The sequence below is a fragment of the Lolium rigidum genome, chromosome 6, assembly GCF_022539505.1.
Source record: "Lolium rigidum isolate FL_2022 chromosome 6, APGP_CSIRO_Lrig_0.1, whole genome shotgun sequence".
Classification (NCBI taxonomy): Eukaryota; Viridiplantae; Streptophyta; class Magnoliopsida; order Poales; family Poaceae; genus Lolium; species Lolium rigidum.
The window spans coordinates 148,746,839-148,766,611 of NC_061513.1; the positions used below are offsets into that span (position 1 = coordinate 148,746,839).

The window sequence follows — 19,773 nt, forward strand, 5'->3', positions numbered from 1 at the left end:
GGATTGCAGGGATTTCGAGTTTAGAGAATCCATGTCTGCCTGGTCTGCATCGGTCAGCCGAGGCTTAAAAGGGCATACTGGCTGGCAAGTGCCAACAGCACGCAAATCAGATACTCCAGTAGAAACTTGGGGCCGCGGCCAAAATCCCCTTCCGATCCACCATGCCCCGCCCCCGTAGACCACACCGGCCATGGGCGGACCTCCAACCCGATCTCCTTGCCATCATCCTCCTCAACCTCACATGCTTAGCCGACCGCGTCTACTTTTCTGCTGTCTGCCGGCCGTGGCGCTCCGCCGCGGTTGACCGCGACGCTCCGGCTCGCCAGCTCCCCTGGCTCCTCCTCCCATCCCCCGCTGCGCCCTCCTTCTTCAGCCTCCACTCCGGCGCCACCCGCCGCCTGTACCTCCCGCAGAACGTCCGCGGCGCGCGCCTATGCGGCTCCCATGAGGGTGGCTGGGTCGCCCTCGCCTTGGAGCAGTGGCGAGGGTACGCGGCGGTCAACCTCATGTCCGGCGCGATGGTTCCTCTCCCCGACAGGCTCCGGACCAACCAACCCAACTTGCACGGCAACAACGCCTGCGAGCACCATATGGTCATTCGCAGCGTCACCTTCTCCGACGCGCCGTCGAAGGCGGGGTGCCTTGCCGCCGCGCACGTCTCCAGCGCCTTCAATATCGCGTTCTGGCGGCCGGGGATGGACCGATACTGGATCGCGTACGGTCTCCCTATGGACGTGATCCAGGATATGATCTACTACAAGAATGAGCTCAAGGAAGGCTTCCATGTCCTCTCCAACACGGAGGATGTGGTGGTGTACACGCCCAACGGCGGCCCGACGACCGCTCCTCTGGTGATGTCCCGTAGCTCTTATCGTGTCAAGAAGCGCGCTGATTACAAGCCTGATAATCTCCTGCACAAGTCGCTCAAGCTGTCCCGCTATCTGGTGGAGTCCCGCGGAAAACTGCTAATGGTTCTGCGGCAACTCAAGTGGCGTCGCACCTTTAGGTTCAGAATCTTTGAGATGAACCTTGAGATTGCTCCCGGTGGGGGCTCTGAAGCTTCCTGGGTGGAGATCCACACTCTTCCTGGTCGGTTGCTCTTACTTGGTAGAGGCTGCTCAAGGGCATTTGAGATGTCCCACTTCAACAGGCTCGACGTGGGTAACATCTACTACTTGGATGATACTAGATCCAACATATCCTTCGCGTTAAACAGTGGGGGTAAGCACTCCTGTACTGACATGGGCGTGGATGCTCAGAAAATACTCAATCGTACGGATCGCACTTGGCGCTTTCCGCAGCAGTTTACTTCAGAGTGCTCTCCTCCAATCTGGTTTGCACCCTGAATTGGTATACAGGTTTGAGGGATTTTAGCGACTATGGCTAGGCGCTTTCTGCAGCTAGTATGCTGAAAGATGCTAGGCACTGTTGTATTTCAGAAATAAGAATGTATGCCCTCAATCAATAAAGGTTTAATTTGTGTCACCAGATCATTGTTGGCGCTCCGTTAACTCTTTTCTGTCGCGCGAGCCAGCATTAGATTTTGAGACAATGGAGAGCTCTTCCTTCGTTTTGAAGTTTTGAGCAAAATACACCCACGGTAATTGTATCTGTTGAGGAAAATCAATTTGGTCACTGTATTCCGGAAAATCGATATTACTGTCACTGAGGTTACTGTACCTTGCCAATATGGTTACTGCGCCCAGCCCCTTCGTATTATTCCCTACGTGGCTACTTTTGTATAACCTATGAACATGTTTTAGTAAACTTTCTCTTTGTTCAACATGTGGGTCTAAATATGAGTTTTTCTTTCACGGGTTCAAGCATACTATTATTCATTTTCTTAATTTCTAAATGGTAAAGAAACATATTTTGTACATGGAAATCCATTTTCACTCGTAGGGTGTAGATGCACCTACTGTGTACAAATGTAGTTCAGTATGTTCAAAAAGTTCTGAAAAAATATCAGGATGTACATCCAGATATTCTATGGTCGCATACACAAAGTTTCCCGGGAATTTCTTTTTATGGCTTGTGTAAAAAAGACAATTTTGCTGCTCAGAAATAACTTTTTTCACGAGACATTTTTTTATTTTTTACATAGGACATGGAAAATGTTCCTTTTCCGCGAAACTTAATGTACGAACAATAGAATGTCCTCATGTAGAACTGGGAATTTTTTGCCCAATTTTTTTTAACATTTTTAAATTCATTTAAAATAAGTGTTCATAATAGGTGCATCTACACCTCTGAGCCAACACACCATCTCCTTTTGTACATGAATTTCTTACTACGTGCCTCTTTGAGAGCGTTTTTTTTTCAATTAATTATTCCAAAGATTCTTTAAACTTTTCTATCACTATTTCTTCTCTCTTCTCACCATTATTCCCAAACAAGATAAATAGGACAAAGATACCATAGGATGGACTTACTAAGGTAAAATTATCACAAGTCAGAGAATCAAGGAAAATTCGTGACCATATGTCTAGACCAAAGTAAGAGCATCTCCAGCCGTCTCCCTGACTAGGTCACCGACATGCGTTTTTTTCCATCCGGACGGTGTTATTCGGCATAGCCGCATCCCCGGTTCCTTTTTCCCCCGGAATAGGCCCTGAATCCATCCGGAGGACCCATGCCATCTCCCCCCCCCCCCCCCGGGGTGTGCACGGGGACTCCGGACGATAGAAAAGTGGGGACGGGCCCGCTCTGTCAGCGAGAGAATAAGCGAACCCCACCACTTTCTCGTCGCAAATCCCCCTCCCCTCTCGTTGCTCTCTCGCCGCCGGCACCACCCCTCGCCAATCCGCCGGCGAGTTGCCTGAACTCCGCCGTCCCTCCACCCAGCAGGCTATATTCCGCCGTCTGTCGTGCCGTCTACCTATATTCCGCCGTCAGGCAACTCCCTCGCGTTGCGCCTCATCGACACGCCCGCCAGGTGTTCGTCCAATTGCTTGGCCAGACATGGACTCTGACGACGAGGAGGAGCAGATGTTCGCCGAGCTTTTTGAAGAAGAGATGGCAGCCGCCGCCCAAGACGAGGAGCACATGTTGATCCTAGCTTGCATGTCCGGCTTGTACGCCGAGAAGGCCATTGTTCGCCGTGGTGGGTCGGCACCGGCTCACCGGAAGTGCAAGTCGAGGCAGCGAATGGAGGGCTACTGCATGCTCTACGCCGACTACTTCGCCGACAATCCATTGCACGGTGAGACTATTTTTAGTTGTTTTAGGATGAGCCGGAAGCTCTTCCTGAGAATTGTGTATGCCCTTCGAGAGTACGACTCCTATTTCAGATGCAAGTTGGATTGCGCCGACATGGCAGGGTTTTCCACCCTCCAAAAGTACATGGTGTCTATGCGGATGCTGGCATATGGAGCTCCTGGTGATTCTGCCGATGACTATCTTCGGATGGCGGAGTCCACCGCCCTTGATTGTTTCTACCGGTTTTGCGGGACGGTGATAGCAGTGTTCGAGCACATCTACTTGAGATCACCCACTATAGAAGACACTGCTAAGATCCTCGCTTTCAATGAAGCTCGAGGATTTCAAGGGATGCTTGGAAGCATTGACTACATGCATTGGAAATGGAAGAATTGTCCGTTTGCCTGGTAGGGAATGTGCAAGGGTCACAAATAAGGATGCGCTATGATACTTGAGGTAGTGGCTACCCATGATTTCTGGACTGGGCACTCCTTCTTTGGTATGCCGGGATCCAACAACGACATCAACGTCTTGTAGTGCTGGCAAATCTTCACCAAGCTTGTTGAGGGTCATGCTCCACCGGTTAACTTTGTGATCAATGGCCGGCAGTACAACAAGGGATACTATCTTGCAGATGGTATCTATTTAAATTGGGCAACATTTGGAAGACTATCTCAAGCCCTGTCCTCCCGAAGGAGGTGGGTTGTCAAGGAACAAGAAGGTTGCCGAAAGGACGTAGAGCGTGCATTTGGTGTTCTCTAGCAGAGATTTGCTGTAGTCCGGTTCCCCGCTTTGACTTGGTCCAAAGATCAGATATGGGAGGTGATGAATTGTTGTGTGTGCTTACACAACATGATTATCCTGAATGAGCGAAAGTATTCGATTCCTCTGAGCGAACAAGCTGCACCATATGACAGAGAGGGTACTCTTGCACAGCCTAATCACTAGGTGCCGGCATCGTGGGCTGCGTTCATCGCTATGCGTCAGGAGATTTGAGACTCAACAATGCATCAATAGATGCAGGATGATCTGGTGGAGCACATATGGAGGCTTCGAGGCAACACCAACTAGTTTCCAATTCATTTTTTTTGAAAAATTGTTACATTATTTGCTTGTTTTGTTGAATTGTAACGTTTACTTATAAAAATAAGCCAAATGTTGGCAAAATTTGTCAAATTCGGCGAACTGTAAAACGTTTATTTGTGAAAAACGTCGATCACCGAGCGTCTACCTGGGGAGACGGCTGGAACTTCGGCTCTCCCCACGCCAAACTTTCATCCAATCCGATGCTATTTTGCGCCGGATTTGGCCGTGGAGAGCGCCAACGACTGGAGTTACTCCAAAACGTCTTCAAAATGTTGCTCTGGGCATGAGCCCTAGATCATCTTTCATTTAGTTTTAGCATTATTCTAAAGAAAGCTTCCATTAAAGACTCTCCTGATTGTTGTCTAAAGATGTAAATTTTATTATTAATAGGTGCTAGTGGTTTACCAAGGATGGACATGATTATAGGTAGATAATAATATTTTTTTGCTTTTTTTTTTATGTAGAGTAGAGACAAATGCAAAACAGAACGTAAATATGCAAAACAGAAATTAGTTATGCAAGCAAACAAAAGTAAAGAAACAAGAGAATGACAAAAATAAGACAAAGTAAATATGCAGCAAAGTAAATAAAGTAAATGCAATACAAAAAGTAAAATAAATGCTATTGAAAAGTAAAGTAGTATGACATCACACTACTACCGACCTGCTACTTAGAGACGATTTTGGCCATTCGTCCTCAGACGGTTATGCTATCTGGCTTAAAGCCTTTGTCTCTAGTAGCGTGCCAATCTGAGACCATTCTCGTGCCGGCTCAAAGAATAGCCACCTCAGACAGGCAGTAACAACAAATGTCTCTGACATCCATAGGACCTGAGGCGGATCGATTTCCGGACTGATTGTAAGAATTCTGAGCCCTCAAACGGCTGCTATCACAAGCTGTCTCAACCATGATGATGTCCTCAGACCGCTATTACTCGAGACCGACCGCCTGCAATATTTGTTGAATTGAGACGCATATTATACCAGTCCGGTTGGAACACTTTCTCTATTTGAACGTAATGTAATTTAATAGCAGTATAACAGTCATGATTCAGCAGCCATAAATATACACATATTAGCTTGAAGTAGCCATCCATAGGGCCATGCATATACAGTTGGGGAAATCCATACACACATATATACTACATATATCTAGAAGTGCATTCTTACATCAAACTTCTACTAAAATTCAGAGATAGTGCAGTGCATCAAACTAGCATAATTAGTACTCTAGCAAACACATTCATGTTAGGATGTGAACCAGAAGATGCAGCTCTCCATATTTTTCATGGAAGCCGAAAAGGACAATGTCCTCCTCATGTAGGTTGAACGTCCTCACAACATTGTCCCATTCAGCTGTCAAGATTGCATTGTTTGACCCAGTTCCCATCTCTATCCTAACTTTCCATGGCATCCTACTGGTGATGCACGAAACATAAACATCAACGGGGTCTACTTATTAAGATCCAAATTTCTTCAGGTACCGAACTGTGAATTCAGATCCAAATTTCTATGGTGCAGAGATAATTGAAGAATGAGCATACTTCTACTTATTATACTTATTAAGTAATTAAATATCACAAGTTTGTTCATGATATTCTTACCAGTTTGCACTTCCTTCTCATGACGGATGAATAGGTCATTATGTACACATAGTACGTGATTTTTTGTGGAAATTTGGGATCACACGGATCATAAAGGAAGCTCACTTGATCTTCTGTCAGCTACAAGTCGTTTCCAACCAGACACTGGTTAACAAAATCTTTGGTACGCTTGTATTGAGGTCCCGATGTAAAAAATAGAAATATGGTATCATTAATTGGGAAGCATAGTACATATAGATTATAGAAGTGATCATCTTCATCTTATATTAACTTGCTAAAATATTCAAACTATTCAAATTTTGGAGAAAATTAAGACCTGCAATCTTATAGTATACTACCATATACTATATATAAAATAGTTCACATTTTCATGTTCTTCATACCTCTAAGCAGAAACTTCACAATACTGGTTTTTTCATCTGATGACACGGAATCATCACTCTCGCAGCTACAAAAGTCACTGTCCTCGCTAGATAGCGATATTGCATCATCATAGCAGCTTCCCATCTGCTAAATAGAGCGATACACAAACTAATTATTTTTATGCGCGTCCGGATTTGAGATTTACTTTTCTGATTCTGCGTCTTTTTCGATAGCAGGTTCCCATTTACTTTTTCGATGCACAAACTGCCAATCATTATGCTACCGTCTAGCGGCGGGGATGGAGGAGCGGCGGGAAGGAGCGCGCGTCAACAAAATGGCGGGGATCAGGACCTGCAACGAACTGGCCGGCGGGGGTGGAGGAGCGGCACGGGACCGGCGGTGTGGATGAGGACGACGGTGGCTCTAGAATGTTGGTAGTCGTCAAGCGGGTGACAAATCGCACCCCGACTAAGGAATTGCTTGGAGGGATGATTTGTTGGAGGTGTTAATTCTCACCATCCGTAAGGATGCATCTCTGGGTGACAAGCGGTCCACCACTGTTGAGATAAATGACAGTTATTTTGGGTATGACTCCTTCCAAGGAAAAGCACATCAACTCACTATCTTCGATGAGCTGATTCCGGGCAATGAATTCACGCCAACCTTCACCTCCCAAGCGAGTCCTAGTTGGCCCTTTTTGCACTTGAACCTCGTATGTCCGCCCACAAGCTCGAAATTGCACACTATCTCATGTGAGATCATTGAATTGCGCTCATGCGTTGCATGGGACAATCTTTGTACGAAAAGCACAGTTTAGATTTATACATTATTTCTAAGTTCATGCAATGCAGACTATGGAAGTTAATATAACATATATGTAAATTTTAGTACCACGAAATTTTCGAAATAACCTGGTACGAGATGAACACTGAATAGAGAGCTAGTTGAGAAGACTTTTTCTTTCCTGAGTCATGCAAACTTGGCAAGGTGCCATATCCTACACAAAAAAATCACATGCTACTAACTTGAACGGGGGAGTCATATCCTACACAAAAAATGTGTGCAAAACATAAAGGTTCATGGGCAAAAAAATTTGTACAAAACATACACGTGCATTCATGCATTTCCAATGTGTACAAAACATGAGGCGAACGAAAAAATGGTGTGCAAACAAAAAAATAAGTAGACCACGGAACATCCGAATTTATTCGGACATTCCGAAACAGAATTAGCTCTTAAATTAGCAAAATATTGAAAAAATAAGTTAAATGAAGGTCCATATATGATTATTTGTGTACATACAAGCTCTATGTCACGAAAATAACTTGATATGTTGAAGAAAGTATATAATGTAGTACAAACTTTGGATTTCACCATGATAGATAAATTACGAAATAAACTGTATAAAATCTGATAAAATCATATTAGCAACATTAGGTGGTTTGTTAAGTTATGTGATTAAAATCACCAAGACTAGACAAATATTTCTTATAAAAATATTAAAATAAAGTATCTGGAATATCTAGATTTATTCAAGTGGTCCAGGTTATGATCAGTTCTAAAAATTGATTAGAATGTCAAAATATAAAAAGGAAATAAATATGAATATACAACAATAAGTAACTTTAAATTATTTATTTAATGTTTTCTTGAATAAAAAATAAAATAAATATTTCTTAGAGACGGTCTCTATGTGTGTGTAGAGACGGTCTCGTTAATTTAACCGTCTACAATGAACTCATGGAATGGACTTTTTGATTCAAGTATATCTTGTTTACTGTTTGTTCTGCTAGTTTTCTTAGTACCAAGACGGATCTGAACCTTCTATGTGAAAATTCATACATGGTCGATATTGCAAGGATTCAGATTCATAGCCAACGAAATTGAAATACATATAAGTGTATACAATACAAACATATAGTAGTTACAGTGCCCAACATTAAACACTTGGTCCAAAACTATTAAGATCTAGATATGTACAGGCAAAAGCATCTTCTTCGGAACTCCTTGAGGGATATTTAGCGAATCTTCACCGCAAACAAGCCGATGCAATCTTTTCTCATTTCCACTCTCACATCAACCAGTGAACCAACTTGAAGTTGGTTCATGTGGCAGAAGTTGGTGACATAGGCATCCCGGATAGGCCTGCCGAATAAGGTACACGGGGATAATTGAAGGCCCACGATCCTAAGATTATGAAGCCCGGAACCCCAATAAGCAACAATATGGGAAGTAGAGATAGATTAGGAATGATACTTGTATCAATACGGGAAAGACTCGAATAAGTCTCCCGGACTTTGTAACTTGTACGATACGAGAACCTTGGCTCCACCTCCTATATAAAGGGGAGCCGAGGAGGAAAGAAAGGATCAAATCATTGTCAACACACACCCTAGTTTTTCATAGTCGACCACCTTTTCAGCTGAAACCTTCGAGATCTACTTGCCCTCTACTTTCCGCGAAACCCTAGTCTACAACTTGTAGGCATTGACAAGTTAATACCTTGTCAATTGGCGCCGTCTGTGGGAATTGGAGACGACAGGAGCTGATATCGATGGCACACTCAACATCAACGACATCATCAGTAGCAAGCAACGCGATAGATGGAGGTAAACAGGTCAAACCTGATCTCGTCGATTTTGTTCCTCACCCTCCCGCCCGTTTGTATGCATATGACGATCTGGAGGAGTCGATGAAGATGACGTTCGGGAGCTTCCACTTCTGCGTCGGAAGAGAAGGATCGCATCGCCTGGTGGCACCGATTTCTTCAGGACCGTTAGCAGCCGATTCCGATTTCTCGGGATTGATGACGCGTGAAGCACACGTTCGTTGGGAACCCCAAGATGAAGGTGTGATGCGTACAACAGCGAGTTTTCCCTCAGTAAGAAACCAAGGTTATCGAACCAGTAGGAGATGAAGGCCACGTGAAGGTTGTTGGTGAAGGAGTGTAGTGCGGCACAACACCAGGGATTCCGGCGCCAACGTGGAACCTGCACAACACAATCAAGATACTTTGCCCCAACTTAACAGTGAGGTTGTCAATCTCACCGGCTTGCCGTAAACAAAGGATTAAACGTATGGTGTGGAGAATGATGTTTGCTTGCAAAGAACAACAGAGAACAATGATTGCAGTAGGTTGTATTTCAGATGTAAAAGAATGGACCGGGGTCCACAGTTCACTAGTGGTGTCTCTCCAATAAGATAAATAACATGTTGGGTGAACAAATTACAGTTGGGAAATTGACAAATAGAGAGGGCATAGAAATGCACATACATATCATGATGACTACTATGCGATTTACTTAGGGCATTACGACAAAGAACAAGACCGCTATCCAGCATGCATCTATGCCTAAAAAGTCCACCTTCGGGTTAGCATCCGCACCCCTTCCAAAGATAAGTTGCAAACAATAGCACAATTGCATTAAGTACCGTGCGTAATGTAAACAATACAAATATCCTTAGACAAAGCAATGATGTTTTATCCCTAGTGGCAACAAAGACATCCACAACCTTAGAACTTTCTCGTCATCGTCCTGCATTCAATGGAGGCATGAACCCACTATCTAGCATAAATAACCCCTCTTGGAGTTACAAGTATCAACTTGGCCGTGAGCCTCTACTAGCAACGGAGAGCATGCAAGATCATAAACAACACATATATGATAGATCGATAATCAACTTGACATAGTATTCCATATTCATCGGATCCCAACAAAGACAACATGTAGCATTACAATAAGATGATCTTGATCATGATAGACAGCTCACAAGATCTAAACATGATGGCATAATAGGAGAAGACAACCATCTAGCTACTGCTATGGACCCATAGTCCAAGGATGAACTACTCACGCATCAGTACGGAGGCGGGCGTGGTGATGTAGAGCCCTCCGGTGATGATTCCCCTCTCCGGCAGGGTGCCGGAGGTGATCTTCAGAACCCCCCGAGATGGGGTTGACGGCGGCGGCGTCTCAGTAACTTTTATCGTATCGTGGCTCTCGGTAATAGGGTTTTCCGATACGAAGGAATATATAGGCGAAGAGGCAGCGTCGGGGGAGCCAGGGAGCTCCCTCCCCACACCTGGGCGCGCCAGGGGGGTGGGCCGCGCCGCCCTATGGGGTGGCCCCCTGCTGGCCGCCTCCGACTCTTCTTCGATGTTCTGGAATCCTCCGTGGAAAATAGGGCCGTGGGCTTTTGTTTCGTCCAATTCCGAGAATATTTCCGTGTAGGATTTCGAAACCAAAAACAGCATAAAACAGGAACTGGCGCTTCGGCATCTTGTTAATAGGTTAGTACCGGAAAATGCATAAAAATGATATAAAGTGTATATAAAACATGTGAGTATTGTCATAAAACTAGCATGGAACATAAGAAATTATAGATACGTTTGAGACGTATCAGGTATCATCATCAGCAATCGAGTCAGGCGATGAGGAGGTTTCGCCTCCAAGCTACATCAAGCCCTCCATCGGCGGAGAACTCGCCGATCTGCTCGGTGGCATGTCTTTCGGGTCGTTCACGGACTCCGATCTGGAACATCGACTCGGAGAACATCGACAACTTCGACTTCATCAACATATCTACTTCCAGGAGGTCTTCGCTGATCGTTACGACAATGTCACCGACCCTGAAGATGGAAACACAATGGCAAAATATTACCAAGTCTACGTGATTGGAGAATCAAGCCGACCGGAAGATGAAGCGTCGGAAGCTTTCGATGATTTGGGCAACCCATACATCGATCCCGCGAATCTCACCCGCGGAACAGGTCCCAAATACCCCCACGCCGCGAGAGAGGGTGCAGCTATCGCAAGCAGCTTGGGATAGAGCGGGAAGAGCCATGAACGGCACAGAGCCGATGAGCACATCAGCTACAACAAAAGAATTGCAGGCATATCAATATAGACTCGCTCGTGCTGGACGAGAGCTAGAAAAACAAAGAGAAATACTCGATGATAGAAGAGCTGCAGCTTCCGCGTCAAGTGCGCGCAGGCCCAACCTGAGCCGACAATCAGGATCGACGTGAGATAGTCATAGAGCGACACGCGCGAGAGGAAGATCTCAGCTAGCCAATGTGTCTGGCTACGAAAGAGAGAAACTGATACAAAACCTCGACATGTCCTTTATGTCGATAGATACAAGAGGGCACATCATCCCTAAAACACCGGAAGCAGGATATTTGGCGACACATGCTTTCATATTAGCATCCAAACCACCCGCGGGAGATCCCAGGGAAGCATTGTATAACATGGCCATGGCAGGAGTTGGAATCATTGAGACAGCAATACAAGGATCGACTACACCGCAACCCGAGAGCGCACCAAGGCAAAATAATCCTCAACCTACTTCGGTAGCGCGAGATCCCCCTCGAGCGGGTGACGCAAGAGATACGATGATACAGGCACGAGTTGATAGAGCACGGCAGGATAGAAGAGAACGTCGGCACTCACCAGAAGTCGACGAAGAGGATATGTGTGGCTCCCTTTTTTTACTCGATGAGTCCGTAAAACTTGGGTTCCCTATGGGTTTAAGTTACCCGATAATTACAAAAAGTTCGATGGCTTGCAAGACCCAGAGGATTGGCTGATAGATTACCTGGAAACGGTGAAGGTGGAACTAGAGCAACTGACATGCAGAGCATCCAGGTTCACCTCAGCGGAGCCGCAAGATCGTGGATAAAGAAATTACCGGAAGGATCCATCGACAGCTGGGAGACTCTCGAGGACTTGTTCGTGAAAACGTCCGTTCAACATGCAAGAAACCCGCATCGATAGAGGTGTTGAGGGCCTGCAAGCAGAAGTATGATGAACCAATGAGGATGTATATCCAGCGATGGAACATCATAAAAAATTCGGCAGAAAACATATCTGATGAAAGAGCAATCGACGCATTTGTTGCGGGGATCCGAATAAGAGACTTAATTGAGGATTTGGGTAGATCCAAGCCGAGAACAATACCAGATCTCATGGAGATAGCGAATCGCTGGGCGGATGGCGAAGATGTTGTTCATAATAAATGGCACAGATCACCCGAGGAAGATCGCAACAGAAACAACAACCAAAATAAGCGATGATGTTCTCGTCAGTTCTCAGATTACGACGGTCCCAGCCAAGTGGCGGCTTGCTTCCGAGGAAATAGTGGAGGAAATCATCGGGATGATTACCAGAGAGGTAACGAGCATCCCAATGACCATAGAGATGCGCCAAGCTCCAGCGGATAAAATAATCGACCGAGGTTCCAGAGGTCATACAATATATCACCTGAAGATCTTCTGAACGGGCCATGCCAGATGCACTTTTTCCTCGATAGTGAAGGGAAAAGACAGTCAGGACACCTTCAGAAGGACTGCCGAACATTCCTAGCTCTGCATAGATATGCGGAGCATACAAATGCACAAGCAGGAAATAGGGGGCCAAGGAGTGAGGTTCACCTGCCACCACCACCCACAATTACTAGCGAAAATCAACATCAGTTGCAATTGGCGGCAGCTCCAACCAATGACGGCCCTTACATTGACACAACAGGAGCAGCGTCGATGATTCAGAAAGGGAGACCCTCGAATAGGACGCAAAAGGTAATTTTGCGACATGTATATATGGCAGAGAAGATGCCTCCACCAACCATCGAGTACCTCAATTGGTCGGCACATGACATAGGATTCACTCAAGCAGATCACCCACCTCAAGTTCCACGACCAGGGCAATCAGCTATGATTTTACCGGCAGTGATCGCAGGATTTGAGGTCTCGCGTATATTCATCGACGGAGGAAGCAGTTTGAACCTCATGTACGCAAATACATTGAGGAAGATGAATATCTCCTTGGCAAACTTGACACCAACGGACACACATTTCCACGGCATCACACCAGAGAAGCCGAACTATCCTTTGGGAAAGATAAACCTCGACGTACAATTTGGAACTCGAGAAAATTTCAGGAGAGAGAAGCTGGAGTTTGAAGTTATTGACTTTCCATCACAATATCATGCCATATTGGGACGACCCGCATATGCCAGATTCATGGCTGTGCTACACTATGCATACCTATTATGGAGGATTCCTTGTCCTAACGGCCCAATCACAGTGAAAGGAAGTTTTGCAATGGCAGATAAGTGCGACAAGGATTTTCATAGGCTTTCCCAAACTTTCGGGATGCAGGTTGAGTATGAAGCTTCTAAGCTCACCACCAACTACGACGTACTACCCGACGGAGGAAGGCTACTCAAGGAGCAAACCTTCGACACCTCCAAGAATTCCAAGGAAGTGCAGATTCACCCGACGGATCCTAAGAAGACGACAACTATCGCAACAAATATGGATAGCCCATAGGAAAGCGCGCTCATCGAGTTCCTCCGTGAGCGCTGGGAAATCTTCGCATGGTGTCTAGCTGACATGCCAGGAGTACCCAGGGAACTCGCCGATCACCCCCTTAATCTAGATCCAAGAGCCAGGCCAATCCGACAACCTTTGCGGCGTTTCTTCGAGCCAAACCGCAAAGCCATGCTATCAGAGATTAATCGACTCCGAGAAGAAAATTTCGTCAAAGAGCTACATACTGAGGCCACATGGGTCGCTAACCCAGTTTTGGTCCTAAAGAAAAACACGGATGCCCTTCGCATGTGCGTCGACTTCACGTGTCTCAATAAACATTGTCCAAAGGATCACTTTCCCCTCCCGAGGATCGATCAAATTATCGACTCCACAACGGGATGCGAACGTCTTTCCTTCCTGGACGCGTATTCTGGTTACAACCAGATCCTCTTAAAAGAAGAAGATGCAATCAAAACAGCTTGTATAACCCCTTATGGCGTGTTTTGCTACAGAACAATGCCCTTCGGGTTGAAAAACGCGGGAGCTACATATCAGAGGATGATGCAGAAGTGTCTCGCCACACAGATTGGCAAGAACTTTCAAGTATACATTGATGATGTCGTTATGACAACAAATCAAGGGTCATCTTTGATCGATGATCTTAGAGAAACCTTCGACAACCTCGAAAAATTTCGCCTTAAGCTGAACCAGACGAAATGCTCCTTTGGTGTTCCTGCGGGAGAACTCCTCGGGTACTTGGGGTCAGCCAGAGGAATCGAGGGAAACCCCGAGAAAATACAGGCCATCGTGACAATGAGGAAACTAACCAAGCTCAAGGAGATGCAGCAGCTGACGGGCCGTGTCGCAGCGTTGAGCAGGTTTGTCGCCAAGTTAGGAGAAAAAGCGCTGCCCTTCTACGCGCTCATCAAGCAAGGAGAAAAGTTCGAGTGGAACGAAGAAGCAGACAAAGCTTTTGAACATCTTAAGCGCACAATATCGACACCTCCAGTGTTGGTGGCTCTGAAAGAAAAAGAACCCTCCTGCTATACATCGTGGCCACACCTCAGGTGGTCAGCACAGTCCTCGTGGTGGAACGAGAAGAAGAAGGGAAGATTCATGGAGATCAGCGGCCAGTATACTTCATCAGCGAGGTACTATCACCATCCAAGCAACGTTATCCACATTATCAGAAACTTGCATATGGAGTATTCACAACGGCAACAAAGTTACGTCACTATATTTCGGCACACCCGATAATAGTAGTCAATGAGGCACCTCTCTCGAACATCGTAAACAATCCAGAAGCCACGAGATGTGTCTCCCTTTGGGGAATTGAGCTTTCCCCTCGGGACATCACGTATGAAAACAGAAAGGCGACCAAGTTGCAGATTCTGCCAGACTTTGTCGTAGAATGGATGGAATTACAAAATATGGGACCCCCAGATTTGTCGAGTACCTGGCATCTGAACTTTGATGGGTCCAAGAGATTGGAAGGACCTAGAGAAGGCGTGATACTTGTATCACCTCAAGGCGACAAAATGAAATATATACTATGGATGACGTTCCCTAATGCGTCCAATAACGAGACAGAATATGAAGCCCTCATACACGGGATGAAGATGGCAAAGGCGTGTGGCGCAACTCGATTAAAAATCTTCGGCGACTCCCAGTTGGTGGATCAACAGGTGATGAACAAGTGCGATGCAGTCAACGATAGCATTATAGCATACAAGGAGGTGTACAATGAACTCGAGAAACTCTTCGATGGCTGTGAAGTCAATCACATCAGCAGGCTTAGCAACAACAAAGCCGACGTTTTGGCAAACATGGCGTCTTCTGGGAGGAGATAAGTGAGAGATCAACTAAGGCGAAGAAAGCACCGAAACAACCGAATAAAAAAAGAAAAGGCCAAGGAAGGCTCGGGGGCTCCAGCAGCTCAAGAAACAAATACATCGGAAGATGAAGAGGAACCAGAAGAAGTTATGATGATACAAGTTCCATGGATGCAGGTTTACGTGGCATACATCACAAGGAAAGAGATACCCGAAGATCCGATAGAAGCACGACGAGTCATCCGACGATCCAGGGCGTACACCGTGGTCAAGGGAGAATTATACAAACGGAGCATCTCAGGAGTATTGCAGAGGTGCGTCACACCCGAAGAAGGGCGAGTTATACTGAAAGATATACATGAGGGAGTATGCGGCCACCACGCAAGCAGTCAAGCAATAGCAGCCAAAGCTTTTCGGGCAGGATTTTATTGGCTGACAACAGTCGAAGATGCAAAAGATATAGTACGCACGTGCAATGTGTGTCAGAGATTTGCGGCTAAACCTCATTCACCGGCAGCAGAGTTGATGCCAATACCATTGGCGTGGCCTTTCGGGCAATGGGGGCTTGATATGGTGGGGAAATTACACAAGTCCTGGCCAGGAGGACACGTGTATTTACTTGTAGCCGTCGACAAATTAACCAAGTGGATAGAGGCAGTACCAGTAACTTCGGAAGATGCAACATCAGCGGTAAACTTCATCAAGGGGATAGTTTTTCGATTTGGCGTCCCTAACAGCATAGTTACGGACAATGGTAGAAACTTTACCTCTCGAGAATTCAAGGAGTACTGCGCAGAAGTAGGCATTAAACTATATTTTGCATCAGTGGCACACCCGCAAACCAATGGCCAAGTCGAGAAAGCAAACGGTAGCGTCTGCAATGGCATCAAGAAGCGGTTGCTAACACCACTAGAAAAAGCGCGGCACACCTAGATTGATGAGTTACCCAACATATTATGGATCATACGAACAACACCCAATACAGCAACTCAGGAAAATCCATTCTTTTTGGTCCACGGAGCTGAGGCGGTACTCCCGATAGAAATAGAGCATAATTCTCCAAGAGTCACAGAGTATGACGAAGAAACTTCGAGAAATGCACTGGAAGATGATGCCGACGCACTCGACGAAGCAAGGGATGAAGTATTTTCAAGAGTAACCATGTAGCAGCAGAACCTCAAAAATTATCACAGTCGACGATTGCGAACCAGGTCTTTCCAGGTTGGTGACCTAGTTCTTTAGCTCACACAGGATAGCCATGAAAAATTCGAGTCTCCATGGATAGGGCATACATCATCACGGAAGTAATTCCGGGAGGAGCATATAGATTGAAGGACAAGAAAACAGGGAAGGATGAGCCAAACCCATGGAACATGGCGCAGCTTCAGCGGTTCTATGCTTAGAGAACAATATAGTCGACTGTGTAAGCATTCATTGTACTGAAGAGCTCGCAATTTTTTCAGACGCACTCATTTCCTTTCAGGGCACCGAGTGGGGTTGGAAGGTTTTTAATGAGGCGGGCTTGCAATGCTGCAATATATTAAAAATAGTGATGGTATATTTTTTTCGCAAGGCTCGGGGGCTTGTACCTGAAGAATTCACAAAATATATTCGACTCTCAAAATATAGCTCAGAATTACTCGCCTTGGTTAAAAACCTCTCGACTAACAAACATAGCTACACCAACGAGGACACTCGGGGGCTTGCAAAGAAAAACAATAACATACAAATTTGCCTTGACTGTACATAAGTCTCGCAGTAATTACAATATAACGAGTTACAGACTCAGGCTACATATCCAAGAAAAGAAAAAAAATAACTTTCATATCATTCTATCTATGGCTATGTTCTCCTCGGCAGCTCGAATATTCTGCGTCGAGTCGTCATACCGAAGATCCGTGAAGAAAGCGACATCGTACCGAAGAAGCTCGTCGATCATTTTCTCGGCAACAGGTGACGCAACTTCATTGTGTTTGTCAACATTCACACTCCTCTTCGATGTTTTGCGGTAGAAAAGGTTGAAGAGATTATTGAAGTCCAATTTTGAGTGACATACCTTCAGCCAAATTACAGCAAACTTTGCACCGGCTACCATCTGGGCCTTTACGAAGTCGTGGATACTCTCCAGATCTCTGAACTTATCCATAAGTTCAGTAAGATTCGCAGGCTGCGGGTTTCGAGGAAACATGACGTTATACACCATGGCCAGAGTACTGCAGAAGAAATCTTGGAACTTCTGAACTTGAGCAGCGCGATCCTGGAACTAAAATATTCGGCGGGCATGATTTTCGTCAGCCCAGAAGTCAATATTGTTCCTTCTGGCGAGTTCAAGAATAACCTTGACTCGCGAGTTCACGCGTTGTTCCTCGGCGACTGTGTCAAGGAACGAACCTATATGCAGTACAGAAGACGAAACACAGCCTGGTAAGAGACATGGAAAATATAGAAAGAAGAGGAAAGTTACAACATAACATACCCGCCATATCTTGACTTGCATCAGTCATCAGATCAAGCATATAATTCTTGCGCTTAACAACACGAGAAGCATCAGCAGCAGCAGATTCCTTCAATTCAAGAGCCTCTTGTGCTTGCCAAAGAGTTCCGATGATTTGCGAGATTGATCCATAACGGCGATAACCTGTTTTTTCATAGCTTGCAACTGCTATCGAAGATCGGCTAGTTCTTGGTGCATCGAACTAACACGCGAGGAATCATCCAAGAAAACGTCGCTAGCAGCTCTCGCAGAATGAGAAACGGTGGGTGAAGTATTGGATGGACCAGCAGCTTTGGTATATTTATCTCATATAAACTGGAATAAAAGAAAGATCGACATCAACTAATTGGCAAAAGGCACTTTTCATTCATACTTTGGCATATTTACATAAGTCAAGAGATTACAAAAGGTGGCTCCTAGCAAGCCCTACAGATCTTCGGGAGCAACAGAAGTTGCGACTAAATACAGAAGAAAATAGAAAAGAACGGGTTGGTCTACTTGACCTCTGTCCGCGCAGTACTAGCAGAAGAAGTGGACTACAGATCAAGGAATGCAATGATTTTCTTCGACTGCGGTTTAGCATCCTTCACCAACGTCTTCCACTTCTCCTTGTTTATGCCGCAGGAGTGCCAGCTTTCGCCCAATCAACTTCTTGGCTGCTGGCAGCGACCAAAGCAATTGTTCCTTTGACACCAATCTTCAGGCTAGCCTCACGATCAGCTACAACAGGATCATCCGTTGTCTGGAAGCGATGGACAAGCTCGGAGAAGATATCCGGTTGTGTCTACTTGGGGAAGAAATGGGAGAAGAAGCGATTCAGCAGACCGCATGCAGCCGAGATATTTGTACGCGCCAAGTCACAGCTCAACTCAAGGAGATCGAGATTGTTGAGGACGACATCGTCGGTTCTTCCTGCAGAGTGTATTCCTCACCCATCCGCCCTGCGGGAGAGAACCAAGAGTTCGTTAATTTCAGAAAAAATAGACAAATAAAGAAGCCAAAAGGCGAGAGAAATAACAGGTTACTTGTAAATCGGCAGATCTGCGTTTCAAGGCGCGTCACAATAGCATTTTCGCGCTCGATTTGCTAGGTTTCCTTGTCGCTTAAGGAATGTTCTGCAGTCTGCAACCTCTTCCGAAGACCCTCGAAAGCAGCAGCATCTTTCTCGGCTTTTTCACGAGCCTTCTCGCTGCGTTTCAGCTTGGCGTCCAGCGCATCAGCACGTTCCTCGGCATGGTGGAGCGCCTCTGAAGCGAGAAAGGTCAAAAGAAAAATAGTGTCTGTTAGAAGATAGAGAATTTACTACTAGAAAAAAGAAAAGGAACAGAAAGTAAGACAAGTTTTACCTCTTAAAGTGGCAGCTTCATCGCGGAACCCGAGAAATTGGGAGCCCAGGTGGATGAGCTCCTTCATCAAGGGCTGAACGCAACTCGACAAGATAGGAAAACAACATAAAGGAAAAAGTCGACAAGCAAAACAAATGTTCAATAGAGAAAAATCTTACATCTTCCAGGTAGGGAGTCGACGAACTCCCAGCGACAACTTCTTGAGCGTGTCTAGCCCCGGTTTTAGCTTTCTTCGTTGGAGGCGCTCGGGAGCTGAGCACGGGAGTCGACGCTTTTGGATTGTGTTCCGGGGGAGGTGAAGTATCCGCGGCAGTATGGTTCCCCTCGGAAAGAACCAGGGTATTGGAAGTGCTCGTAGGAGCTGTTCCATGTGCCGCGGTTTCTTCCTCCTTGGCTTCTTCGGTGGACCTAACAATATAGCGGCAAACCAAGATGTCAGAATATCGAAAGAAAATTAGGACAGATGAAGACATGAACATGAAAACTTACGAGCTAACGGCGCTTGCGGCGGCGAAAGGGTCGAAGGCACCTTCAACTTC

The 19,773-nt window shown here is 45.7% G+C and overlaps 1 protein-coding gene across 1 annotated transcript; it reads left to right on the forward strand.

The window, feature by feature from the left end:
• Window positions 1–161: 161 nt before the first annotated feature.
• LOC124659699 lies at window positions 162–1,359 on the forward strand. Its single transcript, XM_047197525.1, has one exon. The coding sequence runs from the start codon at window positions 162–164 to the stop codon at window positions 1,344–1,346; it is 1,185 nt and encodes a 394-aa protein (XP_047053481.1). The 3' UTR covers window positions 1,347–1,359.
• Window positions 1,360–19,773: the final 18,414 nt, after the last annotated feature.

What these genes read in the sequence shown, in the direction of transcription:
- LOC124659699 (XM_047197525.1), top strand. Translation starts at nt 162, where the DNA reads ATGCCCCGCCCCCGTAGACCACACCGGCCATGGGCGGACCTCCAACCC.